Genomic DNA, 16,520 nt, shown 5'->3' on the forward strand with positions numbered 1-16,520 from the left:
TGCTGTGCAAGCTTGAGTGGAGAGGAAAAAGCCTAAGACCTTTTCTGTCCAATTGGAGAGAATGACCTCTCATTTGGGATCGTGATAGCCCAGATTTCATTTCTTCTTCTCATTTTCAAATGTAAAGTGTGCAGATTAAAGATAAAATAAGTAAAGTGTTTGGTACAGACTGAATGCTCAATGAATTTAGCCCTGATAATTTGCCCGGGAACTCAGTCCCTCCAAGACTGGAACTTGCCTTGCTTGAGCTGATGAACTCCTTACACCCACTCACTCCGTTCACCACACAGCCTGCTTCCCTCCTTCAGCACGTGCTGCCCCAGGACAGCTTCCTAAAGATCTGTCTGCCAGCAGTTTCATATACCATCTGCTCTAGACACTCATCTCTGCTGCAGTACTCACCTTTTTATTCCTTTACTTTCTAATGCTGAACATTCCCCTCTTTGCCACCATGATCTGCCTACGATGTTCCATCCACCTGGATGCACCTAGATACCTGCAAGCCCTTCCTCCACTCCTACAAGGGCCCTGGTGTCCACAGCTCGACATTTCTCAGTCTGCCCCATTCCACCACCCACCCAGGTCAGAGCTCTGTTCTTTAAGGTTGCATTATGACTTTCATGGGCTGTAGGCACTTTTGTCTTTCTGGGCCCCTTCCTTCACAAAAAGTATTAAAAATTGCATTTTACAACTGTGTTGGTATAAAGACCAATTAACAGAATCCAGGCTGGTTTCATTATTGTATATCATTAAGATTATATTCATATTTTTCTTCTGCTTTTAAAAGAAATTAAAATAGTTTTGTGGGCCCTTAAAAGCATCATGGACTCTAGGCACTGGGCCTTCTGTGACTAGTGGATAAGTTGATCCTGCTAGAGTAAGATTCCTTGTGTACAGTTTTGTCATATACTTGAGACACAGCAGAGAGGTAGCGAAAAAGAAGACTTAACCCTCGTTGGTCCATCTGTGGTGACTAGTTTCTCACTTCAGTGCCTGATGTCTCCTTTCCCCTGGTTCCTTCCTACACGTCTTCTGCAGAGTGAATCCTTTCGGCTCACGTTTAGGCCTCAGCCTGATGTGGTGGATCCCTTTAAGGAGGATGGACCTGTCAGAGCTTGGCGAGGCCGCGGCCTATCTCAGAAGAAGTGAGGCTGAGCTGCTTCTGCTCCAGGCCACGGCCTTCGATGGCCAGACTTGTGGCGCCTGCTGGCTTCACTTTATTTTACTGCTTCCAGGCGGCAACTGTCTGAACAGTGGAGAGAAGCCATCAGTTCTGGAGCCTAACTTATTTGCTTGGGGTGCAATCTGTCTCCATGAACCACTGAGCAGTTGAGGAGCTCAGGGTGTGGAGGGTAAAGATGGAAGTTTGCAAGGAAGATCAGGAGGCCTGGGAGGCAACCCAGGCCCAAGCCCTGCTTACTGGGCCCTACAAGAGGTTTTCTTTTCAAGGAGCACCCCGGTATGGCCCCAGATAAAGTCTTTCTCAGAAGCCTCTTCATGTGGGTAAATAGCAGAGGAGAGCGAGGGGGCTGAGACTGCAGGGGGGTTGGTGCACTGGTAGGAAGAATGAAGGAAAAGGCTCCAGGAAGGTGGGAGAAACAGAAGTTGTCCTGGGCCCTCTTCAGGATTTGCTGATGCTGGAACTTTGCCCCCTGGCTGTCTCCTAGGTCAGGAGGGTCACTCAGCCAACACTAAACAGAAGATAATTGGGGGATTTTCTCACCCTGCTGAGTAATTTCTTAGCAGTTATAGGCAAGGACAAAGGTTAATGAGGATTTACCCGTAAGATAAAGGCTGAGTACTACATTAAAATCTCTAAATAAATGTTACATTTCCCCCCTCTTTCTTTACTTGTCTGGGCTGCATGGCCATCTTCTGAATTTTGGTTAATTGGAGACTTACAGTCAGTTTCACAGTGTGATCCAGCATCAAGCCACCTATATATCTCAATTCCAAAAAGTATTCAACAGCACAGCATAAACCCCGACTGAGAGTTGTTCCAGTACTCCGAATTAGTCAACATTAGACTTTAATATGACCAATTATAATTCAAGCCAGTTAGGTAGCACATTCTATTTCCATCATAGACCAGTCCTGGATCAGTTCCCAGTTTCCAGTCATTGGATGTCATTACTGTGATTGGATTTTAGAGTAGCTAATTATAATCCGTCAAATCAAATACAATAACAGAACTATCCCTGAGGTCAGAACTGGTCATGCAGAAGCTTATCGCAAATAGTTAGATAATGAGGGACAAGATCCTAGTGGTACCAGAGAGAAAATCAAAATGCCAAAGCATTCGAGATAATTGGATGATACATTTAGTAGAGTCAGCACTGTAAACAATTCCTTAAACTATAACAATCCACATAATTTCTAATTTTTTTTTTTTTTTTTTTTTTTTGGTCAAACAATCCTTCCTCATAGAAATGCACTGACAGCACAAAGAGGAGAGTCAGCAGAAGTTTTTCATCCCCCTGGGCTAGTAGACAATGGAGTCTGCTTTTTGGAACTCAGGCCAAATGGAAGCTGTGTGATAAGAGTATTTGGCAAGTAGTTTTGGGTTCAAATTCCCTGTTCTTGATGCTTTCTGGCTAATTAGAGCACATCACTTTACCTTACTGAGCCTCAGTTTCCTTATCTTTCAAATGGGAACATATGCTTTCTCTGCCTACCTTCCTTCATGAGGATCAAAGAAGACAATAAATGTGAAAAATAAACACAATGCATTACTATGCTACCTAGAAAACTAGAATTGCTGGGTGTCAGGGAGGAAGTGTGCTTTCAGAAATAGAAACAAAACACCATTTCAAGGCAAATGTAAGTGATTTTTATAGAACAAGTAAACCATCTAGTTAAAATAACTACAAAACTGGATACAATATTCCTTCAATTTTGATTAATATCATAGAAAAAAAGACTTGAAAAAAATGCTTCAGATAGATAACAGTGGTTATCTCTGAGTTGTTCCATTATGGGAGATTATTTTAAAATGTTTTTCTTCACACATTTCTCTACTTGTAAAGCTTTTTTGCAATAAACACATGTTACCTTTATTTTGGAAAATATATTTAGTCATCTAAAACTATGAAATCATAGAGATGAACCTCCTGAGCTTGCAGATGAGAAAACTAAGGCCCAAAGAGTTGAGGCATTGCCTTGTATCTTGTTACTAGCAAAGCCAGGCCTAAAATCCAGGTGGCCTGAATCAAAGCCATTGCTGTCTATGTTTCCATCCTTGCAATTATTCATGAGAATTCAAGGAATTAAAAGTTGACTGAGTTTATTTACTTCATCTTCAGAACGATCCTTCTCTGGGACTCGGTCTCAAGTAGGTAAGTGCTTCCAAAAATTCTTCTCTCCCACTGCTTCCAGAGGTGATAAAAGAAAGAGCTAATCATGAGGCAGGTGATGAACATAATTTCTGAGAGAAAAACTGGAGGGAAAAAAGCTCAGCATATAATATAGAGGAAGAATGCTTTAGTGGAAAAGCTCTGATTTAGGAGGTAAATGATCTAATTTCTAGTGTCATTATTCTAATGACTGTCACTAATTAGCTATGTGACTGTGGACAAGTCTGTTAATCTCTCTTCCCAGGTTCTTTTTCTAAAAAAAATAAAAATGACAAAAGGGAAATCTGTGCCAGGTGGTACCCATGTTTCTTTCAAGTAATAACACTTGGTTTAAAATGCAGTACCTTAAGCACACACAATGTATGCAAATGGGCGCTTTTCAAAAACAAGCTTATTTTCATAGACATAACACAAAGCCAAATTAGCTTTTGCAAAAAAACCCCAAAATGATCAATACAATTAAAACCAGTATTTAAAATGCAAACAACAAGTAGAAGCAAATGCAAAATCAATCAGATAGGAATACAAAAATCCTCTTGCCCAGCAGTTTGAGTGGTGAATTGGTTGTAACCAGGGAAAGGGAAAGAGAGCACAGTGTAGGTGGTGATGGCAGGAAAGTAGTGAGCAGTGAAATTCTTTTCAGAGACAAGTGTGATGGAAGAGGGGTGCGTGCTGCCCTGCTTCACCTCCTTCTTCCACACTCAGTCCTCAAGTCCTATCGTCCACCTCTGGGGAGAGGGTCTGGCGAGGCTGCCCATCCTGCAGCAGTGAGGCTTGCTAGCTTTTGTGATTCATGTGTTGGGGAGGTGGGATGGAGTTGGCACTACCTACCAGTGCTGTGGCTGCAGTAGGGTCTCCCCTGTGCATCCCACAGCCCTAGGCACAGGTTTTCCCTCTTCCAGCCAAATGCTCTCCTTGCCCCCTCCCCCCATCTACCTGAGGAGCTGTGAACGGGGATTTCTGTGAGCTTCTGGTAAGACTCACTTTCCTTTAAGAGACTCTTTCTTATTCATCTTCCCTAGAGATCTGCCTCAGGTGGGAGAGGAGTTGAGAAGCATCCCAGGAGGCCAAGAGAAGCTGCCTCAGACGTTCAGAAGAATTCTGGCTCGTGTCACCCAAAGCCTCTTATTGGTTCATTGCTTTGTAGAGGGCTGCTTTGCTAAGGCGTGAGACATGGGGTTGAGGAGGCAGGGGGAGAGAAAAACAATATATGGGGAAAAATAATATGACTCAGTTATGCTCTATGACAGCAATCATCCATATTCTCTCTCCTCAATTCTCCCCCCTCCAAGTCTACCGTATAATTCTCTTAGCAGGCTTTCATTCCAAAATTAAAAATAAGGTCTAAAGAAACCCTGACGGACAGACATGGCCACTAACCTAAATTTTCACTTAGCTGTAACCAGACCTTTCTGAGGGAAGTTTTTTGGAGGGAGCTGGGAAGGGTGAGAGCACCAGGCCAACCACCAAGCACCTGGGGCTGTGAGTGGGAGGTAAATGTGGGGATTGGGAGAGGTGGGTAAGGCTTTGCAGGTAACCGTCTGGTAGCAAAATGTTCCCAATCTCCACTTGCTGAAACGCTTCTTGCTCCTAAACAGTCCTTATGTAGGTTTATCTTCAGGGTGAGCGTTCATGATCTTATCTAACTTTGCAACTTCCTATATTGGTGATGCCAGGTCAACAAGCAGACTTAGCAGAAATGAGACCATGTCCATCAGTATGAAAGTGTCCAATGTACGTTTCCTACAGGGACTGTAGTTAAATATCCATTTTTTTCCCCTCTGTAGGGAAGAAGAAATGCTGGATTCATGATGTGAAGAATGCTTATGTTGAGGCTGAGATTAAAGGGGGTGGAGATGATGACAGAATAATTGTTGAGACAACAGATGGAAAGGTAAAGAAATCTTTATTTCAGCCCATTGGTGACTAAGTTCTCTATTTAATTTAATAATTAGGTGTGTCCTTTCTCCAATTGTTTTGTTAAAAACCTGGGGTAGGAGATGCCACTGATACACTTTAGAAAACTCATTAATCTTTAAGAAGCTCCTCCACTTAACTATCAAAGATGTAATGACGAACATTGAAGAATCAGAGTAAACCGGCTGCCAGTGGTAAAGCTCATTGACTCTAGAATGCACAACTTTTTCCACTTCTTCTATCGTATTTCAAGTTCTTTTTTTTTTTCTTTTTTTTTTTTTGCGGTATGCGGGCCTCTCACTGTTGTGGCCTCTCCCGTTGCGGAGCACAGGCTCCGGACGCGCAGGCTCAGCGGCCATGGTTCACGGGCCCAGCCTCTCCGCGGCATGTGGGATCTTCCCGGACTGGGGCAGGAACCCGTGTGCCCTGCATCGGCAGGCGGACTGTCAACTACTGCGCCACCAGGGAAGCCCTCAAGTTCTTTTTTAAAGGTGCATCTTGGAGTAAATAATGACCTTAGGAACTGTGAAGCAAGCTATGTTTGTAGGATCAGGAAAGAGTGGGATAATCTGAATAAAAATAGAACAGTGTCAGAGGAACCAAGAAATGGGAGAATGGTCAGTAATGTCAAATGCTAGAGAAAGAGATTTAGGGCTTGGAGAGAGCCTTGAACTTCAGAATTAGGAGGTCACCTATGACCTTTGAAAGAGAAGCTTCGGTCAACTGTTGGGGCATAAGTTAGACTGTGAGAGGTCATAGAGAGAATGTGTAGTGAGACTGTAACAGTCCCCAACCCCTTCTGCCTGTCACCAAGGTATTCAGAGCAACAGGGCAATATTGTACAGACAGCCTACTCTCAGAACCTTTGCCTTGCATCACTGACCTCACGTGCCTGCCAGCTCCATGGCAGAGAATTGGGCCCTATTTCTGCCCTGACTTGGATGAACACTCCATTATAGATTTTACAGATCATTTCCTGCGCATATGCAATTCACCAATCTCCTTCCAATTCTGCCCTTCCCGACTCCATAACAAGCCACATCCTAAAACAAACAGGTACGATCATTATCAAGAAAGTTTGTCTTTTTCATGCCCTTATCTTTGTATTTAGACAATTTATGATCTAAAGCATTGCCATCTGAATTGTAAAATTCTGGAGGCCACTCAAAAACTACCACTTATGATGTCTTAATATGCCTTCTGATGGTGTCTGTACATTTAAAAAATCACAAGTTAGGTAGATTTTTATATAACTAATTAATGGAATTAAGGGCAGAACTTGGTCCTTATCAATAGGAATATACATATTTAGGCAAGGGAAAAATTCAGAATGTCTTAATTAAGGAAACTAAGGGATTCAATTATTTTCTCCCAGTCTGTGTGTTGTCTTTTCACTGTCTTGATTGTGTCCATTTCAATTTTATTAGGCCTCCAGATGAGAAGTTTGTTCTTCTGAGCACATTTTCTAAAACTGCTGTCTTTTTAACAGTATTTATGATGATCTGTGAATATAATGTGGTTACAACTATGAAAGAAATCATAGGAAGAAGAACATGAAAGCAACAAGTTAATGATATAGAAAGAGGAGTCTAAAGGTGGGTGGCTTTGTTCTGCTTGACCTTTCACCATCTAATGGAGGTCCCATTCCCCCCAGCCCCACTCTGGGGCCAGCGTCTCCCTGGCTCCAGGCTTCCTCCTCCTGCTGTTAGAAGTGACTACACTTCCAATCACCTTTGGTCTTTGTAACATTAACAAAGGCAATAAAGCCAGTGGGTGGAGAGTAATACTTAAAGTTGGTAACGAAAGGAGAGAAAAATAGAATCAGAGCCGAGGGGAGGTTAGATCAGGCTAGATCATGAGCAATATAATGTGTGTTCTCTCAGGGGCAATCTCAGTCTGAGGAGCCACAGGATCAGGGCACTGCAATTTAGAAAATTTTGGTTCAACAAAACCACTTTTAAAAAACTTTATCTTCGGGCAAGGAGAGAACATGAGTCGGAGGAATTCTTGGGAAAAACAGGTTGGTTTAACTTCCTCTGGCTCCATCCTCTAATGAGGCACCTTTTTCTTAACTCCTTGAAAATTCTTCCAAATGCATGGCAAAAATGAATGAGCATAGAAGAAATAGGGGAATATATCTTATATTTTTCTCCTCTCTGCAGAGTCTGAGTGTCAAGGAGGACGAAATCCAGCAGATGAATCCCCCAGAGTTTGAAATGATTGAAGACATGGCAATGCTGACTCACCTCAATGAAACATCTGTGCTGCATGCCCTGAAGAGGCGCTATAACCATTGGATGATCTATGTACGTGTATACACTTCACTACTGAAACAGAATGCTGGCATCACATTGGCGATGTCCCAGCCCTCTTTTGGGTGAAAAAGATATTGAATTTAAGCATACTCATATGAGAATAATCCTTGAGAAATGCCCACCAGGAAGGGACATTATCTTAGCGTTTCCCCAATTTTATTTGCTCAGTATTCATATCCCTTCCCACAGGTTTTCATCCTAAAGTAAAGGCATGAGGCTTGGAGCATGATAGACCCGTGTCCAAATGCCACCTCTGTTTCTCACTAGTAGTTTTCTTCTCGAAGTCACCTTATCTGTAAAGTGGGATAATAATGTCTGTCTCTCCATGGTAGCTTGGAGGATAAATAAAAGAATGTAAAGCATGTAGTTCAGTGCCTGTTACCTAGTTAGTGCTCAATAAATGGAATAATTTTTTTTCATCATCATTAAGTAGGTGATGATTGGTTGCTCAGCTTCTTTAATTCACTCAGAATCTATTCAGCAGGAGCTGCACTGAGCAGATGAGGCAAAGATGATGGCATTTGGGACCCATTGCTCTAGCAGCCTTGCCATGCAGCCAACTTGCTCCTGGGCACTCTGTTTTACGGTGTGACTGTCTTTGTTTCCCTAAGATGCTATAACAAAATTACCGCAAACAGGGTGGCTTAAAACAATAGAAACTTATTCTGTCACAGTTCTAGAGGCCGGAGTCCAAGATCAAATAAACTCAGCAGTCACACTCCCTCTGGAACCTCTAGGGAAAATCATTCCTTACCTGTGCCGGTTTCCAGTAGCTTTTGGCATATTCCCTGTGGCCGCGTCACTCCAATCTTTGCCTCCATCTCCACATCACCTTCTCCTCTGTGTGTCTCTTATACGGTGATTAGCTGTTGGATTTAAGGCCCATCCAGATATCATCCTGAGGTCCTTACCTTAATTACACGTGCAAAGATCCTTTTTCCAAATAAGATCCCGTTCACAGGTTCTGGAGATTAAGACGTGTACATATCTTTTGGGGAGCCACAGTCCAGCCACCACGGTTTGAGTGACCCACATGAGCTATTACCCCAGTGCCTTAAGCATCAGGTTCCTAATCTTGCTGAGGCACAGGTTCCCTGAGAGCGGGTTACCAAAATCAACAAGGCTTCTGTCAGCGTCCTCCTTGTCTTCAAAAGTTGTGTGTGTGTGTGTGTGCGTGTGCGTGTGTGTGTGTGTGTCAGACAAGTTAGTGGTTGACAGATCTCCCAGGGGAGAGGTAATCCCAGGCCCCCTTGTTACTCTAACCTGGTTCTGTCTCTTCCTATCAGAAGTCCCTACTGTGCAAGAATCCAAAAGCTCTCTTTCTTTCAGTTCCTTTATAAGTAAATATTCGAGCAAATGTTACCTGACATTGAAAGAGCTGACAAATCTGGAAGTATTCCTAACCTGTTTTTGGAAATCTTTTCTGATCTTCTGTCAGATATATTCGGGTCTCTCCTGTGTGAGCCTCAAAAGTGGCTTCCAGTAACACAGAGCAGTGGCAGCCATCTACAAAGGGAAGAGGCGATCAGAGGCTCCCCCTCACATCTTCGCTGTGGCCAATAATACCTTTCAAGATATGCTTCACAGTAAGTGGCTGCCCTACAAAATGAAGGGTAAAAATATCTGATCTCCTTTTTCTCCGTGTCACTAAGAGGCAGGTAGGCATTGGGAGCGGAGCATGGCCTTTATAGTTGCCTAATCACTTGAAGCCTCCGCTTCCTTCTGGATAAAACGTGAGCAAAATAGGGCCTACCTCCTAGGGTTATGGGGACGATTAGCTCGCATATCAAATTAAGTGAGATAATGCCTTGAAAGTGCTCAGCCCAGTGTCTGGCCCAGAGTGAGCCCCCTGTAGATGTCAGCTTTTATTACAAAAAGTACCTGCTAGAATGTCTGGCACAAAGAGGTTATTCTGTAGCTATTATTACACCAGGCTTAATAAAAGGCTTAAAATAGCGATATGTCAACCATTCGTCATTTACCGTTTGTATTTGGAGCAAGGAGAGAGTGATAGAATTTGTATGATCTTATGACTGGCCTACATAGAGTCAAGAGAAAATCTATTTTACTTTGTACCATTGAAATGGTATTTTTTCTAACTGTATACAGAGCAAATCCTTCTTGTGTCTGACTTCAAACTGCAACCAAGGAAATTTTGAATAAGTTCGTGCCAATACATGGCAGCTCTGATAGAAGAATGAACTGACATTTTCCTTTCTTTTGTAGATCGAAAGAATCAGTCTGTACTCTTCACGTGAAGTGTTTGCCTTGCTTTTTCTTTTTGGCCAGCAGTGAGTGTTTCAATCGAAGCAGACACCTACATTTCACTGGCTATGAAACATAAATTCACTGCCTTTGAATTGTTGTTCTTTAGGTACCGAATACATTCTAGGCAAGAGTAAGATAGGAAATTGTCATAACACTTTAGTCAGTGATTAGCCAAATATGGTGCCAGCTAGGCTGCCTCACATTTTAGAAGATCCTTTGGAACCTGCGGTGCACATGCTGGTCTTAATCATTTTCTTGATGAAGAGAGCTCCCTGTCCAAATAATCATTTTCAAAGTTCTCTGGTCTGGCTAACTGGCCGGAAAGACTGAAAGTCCAGTGGGTATGACCACAGAATAGATAACTTGCTGTTGTGAGCAACCAGAATGGGGCAGGTCAAGGTACATTAAGTAGTGGGAACTAAAAGATGGTGAGGCTTAGAGGGACAAGAAAAGGGAGTGAAGAAGAAAGATGGAAAGGATTCACTGATACCATATTGTATGTTAATTTTGATAGGCAGAGCATTGGCTGGCCAGGTGAACTGTCAGCCTGGTGGTTGAGGGGAGAGGCTGGGACTCTAGAAGCAGTCAAATGCTCAAATTCTTGCTCTTTCTATGCAGTGAGGATGCTGTCACGTGTGTTGGGCTGTCCATTGGCTTCAGCCATCCCCAGAAAAATAATAGGTCTCAGAATCTTAGAGCTAGAAGGGTGGTTAAAGTTCAGCCCTTTGCAGAGGATAGACTATTTTCTGGAGTTTCAGGCAGATAAAGGCAGGCCTTGATCCTATGATGCTTTGGGTGAGAGGCTGTAAATTCACCGTTGTGTTCTCTCCACATTACAAAGTTAGCTGATTATCAAAGGTAAAAGGGAAATCTAAAGCTCAACTTCCTGGTGGAATGTTTGGTAGGTTCTCTTCCGAGGGACCTGGCCATATGATGGTAGCCTTCATATGTGACAATCTCTTGAACAGTTGGTGGTGAGGAGACCTATCTCTAATTAGCAAAGATACTCTACAGCTTTTTGTTAACAGGACCATGAGGAACAGGCTTCTTATTTTTATAAAGTCTTTGATCTTTCCCTACTCCAGATTTTTGCTCATGATGTTTTTCCAGCCTGAGATGTCCTTTTCCTTCTCCCAAACAACTAAATGTCTGCATCTCCTTCAAGTTCCCTCTTAAGTTCCACTTTTCTATAAAACTTTCCCTCTTGCCTTAGTTTATATGGTTCAAATTATTTATCTTTCATTGCATTTATAATCTCAACCAGTTAGCTGTGTCATTGAACTGTGTCATATTATCCAGTACTTTGCCACCATAGCAACCACGGGTGAATCCGAAGAAAAGCCAGTAAGTGTTTATAAATCTTGGCAGAAAAGGTGGGTGGCCCTATCTGCTAATCATGGAGGCTCTGCCCCGATCACTTATGGGGAGAAAGGAGGAAACCGCACCACAGAACAATTAAAAAATTATAGAAAAGTCATTTTCCCCATTTTTCCTTTGCCTCTTGGGAGGATCATCAAGTACTCTGAACCAATAATCCGAAAACATTAAATTACAGAATTTGTTTCAGATCTGCTTCAAGGGGCATTTACTGGCCTGATCTTTGTTGTTTGGACCCTCTGAGAATTAGCTACTTAAGATCCAAACCACCTTCCCCCAAAACTAGGGTTACCAATGCCTTGAATGGCCACTCTTGATATTTCTTAATATTGAAATATCTTCTTTGTGGTATTTCTTTAGCTGCTGTGAGCTGTCAGAATCCCTCAAATATGTACCAATAGAAAGAACTCTGCTTCCTTTACCCCTAACTTCTGGACCAAATCCCAAATGCCTAATGGATGTACACTCAACTGCAATCACATTCTACGTTCTGAAAACTTTACCTTCTCTCTTCCTCTAATTATTTTAATCCTTGGTAATTTTTGCTTTAGCTTACTTTGTTTAGCTCTATTAACAGGTTGATGGTAATAATCTGAGGATACCTAGACCATGAGAGTTGGTATGTAAAATAAGATTAGATAATGCTGAGCAAAACTCAAAATCAATGAGTTACTGAGCTGTTGGAGCCTCTCATCTATGTCTGGCATTGCTGCTTTGCTTTTTCCGTATGATCCTAGATGTTTCCTGCTGTATTTGCAAGATAAGAAGTGTATCAAAATAGTAATCTAGTCCAATTTCCACACCATGGAAAGTTTCTTTTCCAACCGCCACATTCCTGAATTTGATCGATTTCTCTAGGTATCACTGGATTCTATTATTCACTAGATATTACTTCATTTGTGTGTACATTTTAGGTTGTTTTGTGTGCATTTGTTTGTTTGGTCTAACCATTGAGCCCTGTGATAATACATAACACAATACGTAATACATAGAAGTTCTGTGAAAAAGTTTGCTTATATAGCCCTTTTATTTCTTTAAAGGACAGTAGACCCATAATACATAGAAGGAATATAGTATTTGTAAATCTATAAATTCTTAAATACCACATACTATAAAATGCCCCCCATAAAATGTATCTTTGAGGCTGACTGGAAAAAAACAAAGCTATGTTGCAGTTTAGGTGCTAAGTGGTCATTAGGACTTTCTCAGTGTAGGTGACCTGCTTTGGCCCATCAGCCTGAGCCAATATGATTCAAATTCAAGACCAATAATACCATTTCAAGTCACTGCTTGGTATGAACCTCTAGGTTACTTAGGAATAATAGCAAGCAAAAATGTAATTTAATAATGCCGCATCTGCTGTATTATTTTTGGATAAATTTCCAGGTGTGAGGATTGAATGGGAAGAGAGGCAGATTAGCAATGAGGGGGAATATATGGAATGAAGTTTGGAAATAGGCTATGGTATTTGTTGTTGTTGTTTACTTTGGTAAAATACCAGTTTTCTTTTCCTACTCAGGCCAATGCCAACCAAAAGAGAAGCATTGCAAGTAAATGAACTCCCACATATAGTCATGGGGCATCATATATTGTCAATCTTTCATCCATCTTTTTTTTTTTTTTCTTTTTTTTGCGGTACGCGGGCCTCTCACTGCTATGGCCTCTCCCGTTGTGGAGCACAGGCTCCAGACACGCAGGCTCAGCGGCCATGGCTCATGGGTCCAGCCGCTCCGCGGCATGTGGGATCTTCCCGGACCGGGGCACGAACCCGTGTCCCCTGCATCGGTAGGCGGACTCTCAACCACTGTGCCACCAGGGAAGCCCTCATCCATCTATTTTTGAGTTACCATTCCAAAATAACCTTTCATCACCAAATTTGGAAGTAGTTTTTGTCTATTGGTTACCAAAACAAGAATGAGGTTTGACCTGGGTATGGAGGACTTGCCATATTACAGAATTCTGGGAAAAGTTTCATCAGCTGTATTTCTCTTACCTGTATCCCAGGGGACTCTACAAAATCAAATCAAATGAGTGAATCCTGTCTTGGAAGCATTTGGAAATGCCAAAACCCTGAGAAATGACAACTCCTCTCGCTTTGTAAGTAACATGATTGAGCAATATATCAGAGTCTTTAGTTTTTAGCAAATGGTAAAACTCATGCCTGAGCACACAGATCCAAAAAAATTTTTAAAACATCAAAGAAGGTTATTGATTAATGTTCATAAAATTGCTAGATTCCTCAAGGAAGTCCGCCAGCTTCATCATTAAGACAATTAAAAATACATAGAAATATGTGCTTGAGAAGCTTCTGCGGTTTGGTCAATTTCAGGAAGAAAATATCTATCTTAATAGTGTCAAATTCCTTTATACTCCCAGTAGGGAAGCTCATTCAGCAAATTCTAATAATGTTTTATATTTTAGTACATTTTACAGATCTGTAAATATTTTCTCCTTCATAATTTCCTTACTCCTTGTAATAAGTCATTTTAGGAAGTACTTCCAAATTCACTTACTACGATTATTGTTTCTACTCTTGCCTATGGCCCCCTTGCCCCTGCATATTTTTCACTGAGGATTTTTTGGAGGGGCACGGGGAGAAAGCACTTTTTAAAGTAGCTTTTGATAACTAGCAGTCCCTTGATAGAAGAAAGATTTGGATTTCAAACTCAAGCTTCACTAATCCGTTTTATGCCAAGAATGAGTGGCAGGGAGCCACGATATAATTTACAAGGACATTTGCAGAAGGCTTCCTGTTTGACTCTAGGCGTAATTACATAACAGCCTCCTGCTGATTTGGCTGGTTTTCCTCCAAAGCCTTAGAGCTGCCCTGACTACACTTACATCTGCTTGCTATGTCCGGCTGCATAGTGGGTACTAATACTGGGCAATAAAACAACTGCTAGATTGGGGATTTGTTAGAATGTGGAGGGAGTTTCTGCTTAAATATGAAAGAAAGAAAGCTGAAAAGAAAAAAACCGAGAGTGCAAAAGGAAAGATGGAAGAGAGGGAGGGAAAAAAGGAAGATAAAGGAAAGGGAAGAGGGTAAAAGAAAAGGAAGAAAGAAAAGAACAGTAAGTAGAAAGAAACGTAAATAAGGAAAGAAAGCAACTGAAAAAGAACAAGAAAAAAGTTGGAAGGATAGAAGGGAATAAAGAAGTAGAAAAGCAAAGTAAACAAAATGGATGAATGGAAAGAAGGAAGGAAAGAAGGGAGAAGGAAAGAAGGTTCAGAAAATCAAGAAATGCAGGTTCAATTCTTTCGATTAATACTCTGTATGTATACTATGCACAAAGAATGTCACCTGTCATATCAGTAAAAAAGGATGTTGCAGCCATCAAGCCATCAGCCACTGTAGTCACCCCTTACCCCACCACTGTGCACCCTGAGGGGATTCAGGTTGGAGAAAAGCAAGATATTGGCCCTAGATAGTTAAGGTGCATATCAAAGGGGCAATTTCAATGAAACAGACTCTTGCATCTTCCCATACATCGAAAAGCACTAAATTCATTAACTTGAGATGTCTGATTTTCTTTAATTAGCAGTAATCTTTTGATGTTCTGACTACCTGGTTTCTGTTGCAAAAACTCCTATATATCCAGGGACCTCCCTTACCTCTGTGGAGCAGTCCCTCAGAGCTACCTGAGAGGCTGTCTTCTGGGCTTAAGTCCTCAGAACGTCCACCGAATAAACATAATTCTCAACTTTTAGGTTGTGCATTTTTTTCAGTTGACAATACACATATTTATATGTAAATGTACATATGCATAGAGGTACACATATGTGTATGTATATGTGTATATATATACATGTGTATGTTTGTGTGTGTGACTCCCAGTAGCCTGCATTTTTTTTTTTTTTTCGGTACGCGGGCCTCTCACTGCTATGGCCTCTCCCGTTGTGGAGCACAGGCTCCAGACGCGCAGGCTCAGCGGCCATGGCTCACGGGCCCAGCCGCTCCGCGGCATGTGGGATCCTCCCGGACCAGGGCACGAACCCGTGTCCCCTGCATCGGCAGGCAGACTCTCAACCACTGCGCCACCAGGGAAGCCCTGCATTTTTTAACTTAATGGCTTAATCACCTTGTATTGGCCACTCTCCTTCTCTTGCCTGGCTGCAGTCCTGGTCTGATTCCTTCCTTGCATGGGTATACGTCTACCAGTCTGCCTTCCCCTCTGTACTAACATCCTCGTCCTGCGGGCTCTAACCCCCTGGACTGCCTCCTTGGCTGCGTCTTGATGCACCTGGGCTCTGTCACTTCTGGGCAGACTCTCTGCCCCACTAGATCCTATCTTATGGCTTTTCATTGACAGGCCTGCCTCAGACTCCATTTTCTGCCCCCTTTTCTCTTACTTGCTACACTCCTGCACAACTGCCTTTTCTTTTGATTTCAAAACACACCAAATGTTCCTACATTAGAGCTGTTACATTAGCTGCGTACACCTAGAATCTAGAAGAGCCATGAACACACCTACTTTTCTAATGTGGTATCTCCAGTGCCTAGCAGGTTTTCTGGATCATAGCAGATGCTCAACGAATATCTGTTTAATAAATGGAATAATACGCCAAGCAGATATTATTTTTCTCACTTTTAGATAAGAACACTGAGGCCCAGAGAGATTCTATAATGCACGCAAGAATGAACAGCCAAGGAGGAGGGGATAAATTGGGAGTTTGGGGTTGATATATAGGCATAACTATATATAAAATAGATAATGAATGGGGACCTACTGTATAGCACAGGGGACTATACTCAGTGTCTTGTAGTGAGCTGTAATGGAAAAGAATCTGAAAAAGAATACACACACACACACACACACACACACACACGTATGTATGTATAACTGAATCACTTTGCTGTATACCTGAACTAGTACATTTTAAATCAACTGCACTTCAATAAAAAAAATAATAAGAAGAAGAGAAACAGAAGACACAGCCAGCAATGAGCAGGTCTGAGGCTAGACTCCAGGACCACTGCTCGTCCTGATGACACTCCAGCTGCCTCTCGACATTAATTGGTGCCATCACAGACCCGTGTTGCATTTTTTTAACTTTGGGGCAAGTAGTCACTTTGGGAGTGATGTGTGTAATGAAGCCATTGCAACTGCTTGGAATGTTTCAATAGGAGACTGTGTTCTGTGTCCACCCAGGGCCAGTTCATCGGGATGCACTTTTGTGCCAGAGGCAAGCTGTCATCTGCAGACATCGACATCTGTAAGTAGCCATAGCACTGTCTAATTACTTTTCTTCTACACCTACGTTTGAATCTTTACTCATGTCTCATCATGCA

General features: G+C 42.1%; 1 protein-coding gene across 1 annotated transcript in view; it reads left to right on the forward strand.

Moving 5' to 3' along the window:
* Positions 1-1,099: 1,099 nt before the first annotated feature.
* MYH15 (myosin heavy chain 15) overlaps positions 1,100-16,520 on the forward strand; it is a gene marked incomplete at its 5' end in the record, with an annotated part of 164,466 nt that continues 149,045 nt past the window's right edge. The window contains 8 exon segments of the mRNA XM_079921437.1: positions 1,100-1,196; positions 5,141-5,247; positions 7,433-7,576; positions 9,024-9,045; positions 9,048-9,078; positions 9,080-9,171; positions 13,263-13,327; positions 16,381-16,444. Of these exon segments, the coding sequence (XP_079777563.1) occupies positions 1,100-1,196; positions 5,141-5,247; positions 7,433-7,576; positions 9,024-9,045; positions 9,048-9,078; positions 9,080-9,171; positions 13,263-13,327; positions 16,381-16,444 (622 nt within the window).

This window comes from Stenella coeruleoalba, assembly GCF_951394435.1.
Source record: "Stenella coeruleoalba genome assembly, chromosome: 5".
In the NCBI taxonomy this organism is placed as follows: domain Eukaryota; kingdom Metazoa; phylum Chordata; class Mammalia; order Artiodactyla; family Delphinidae; genus Stenella; species Stenella coeruleoalba.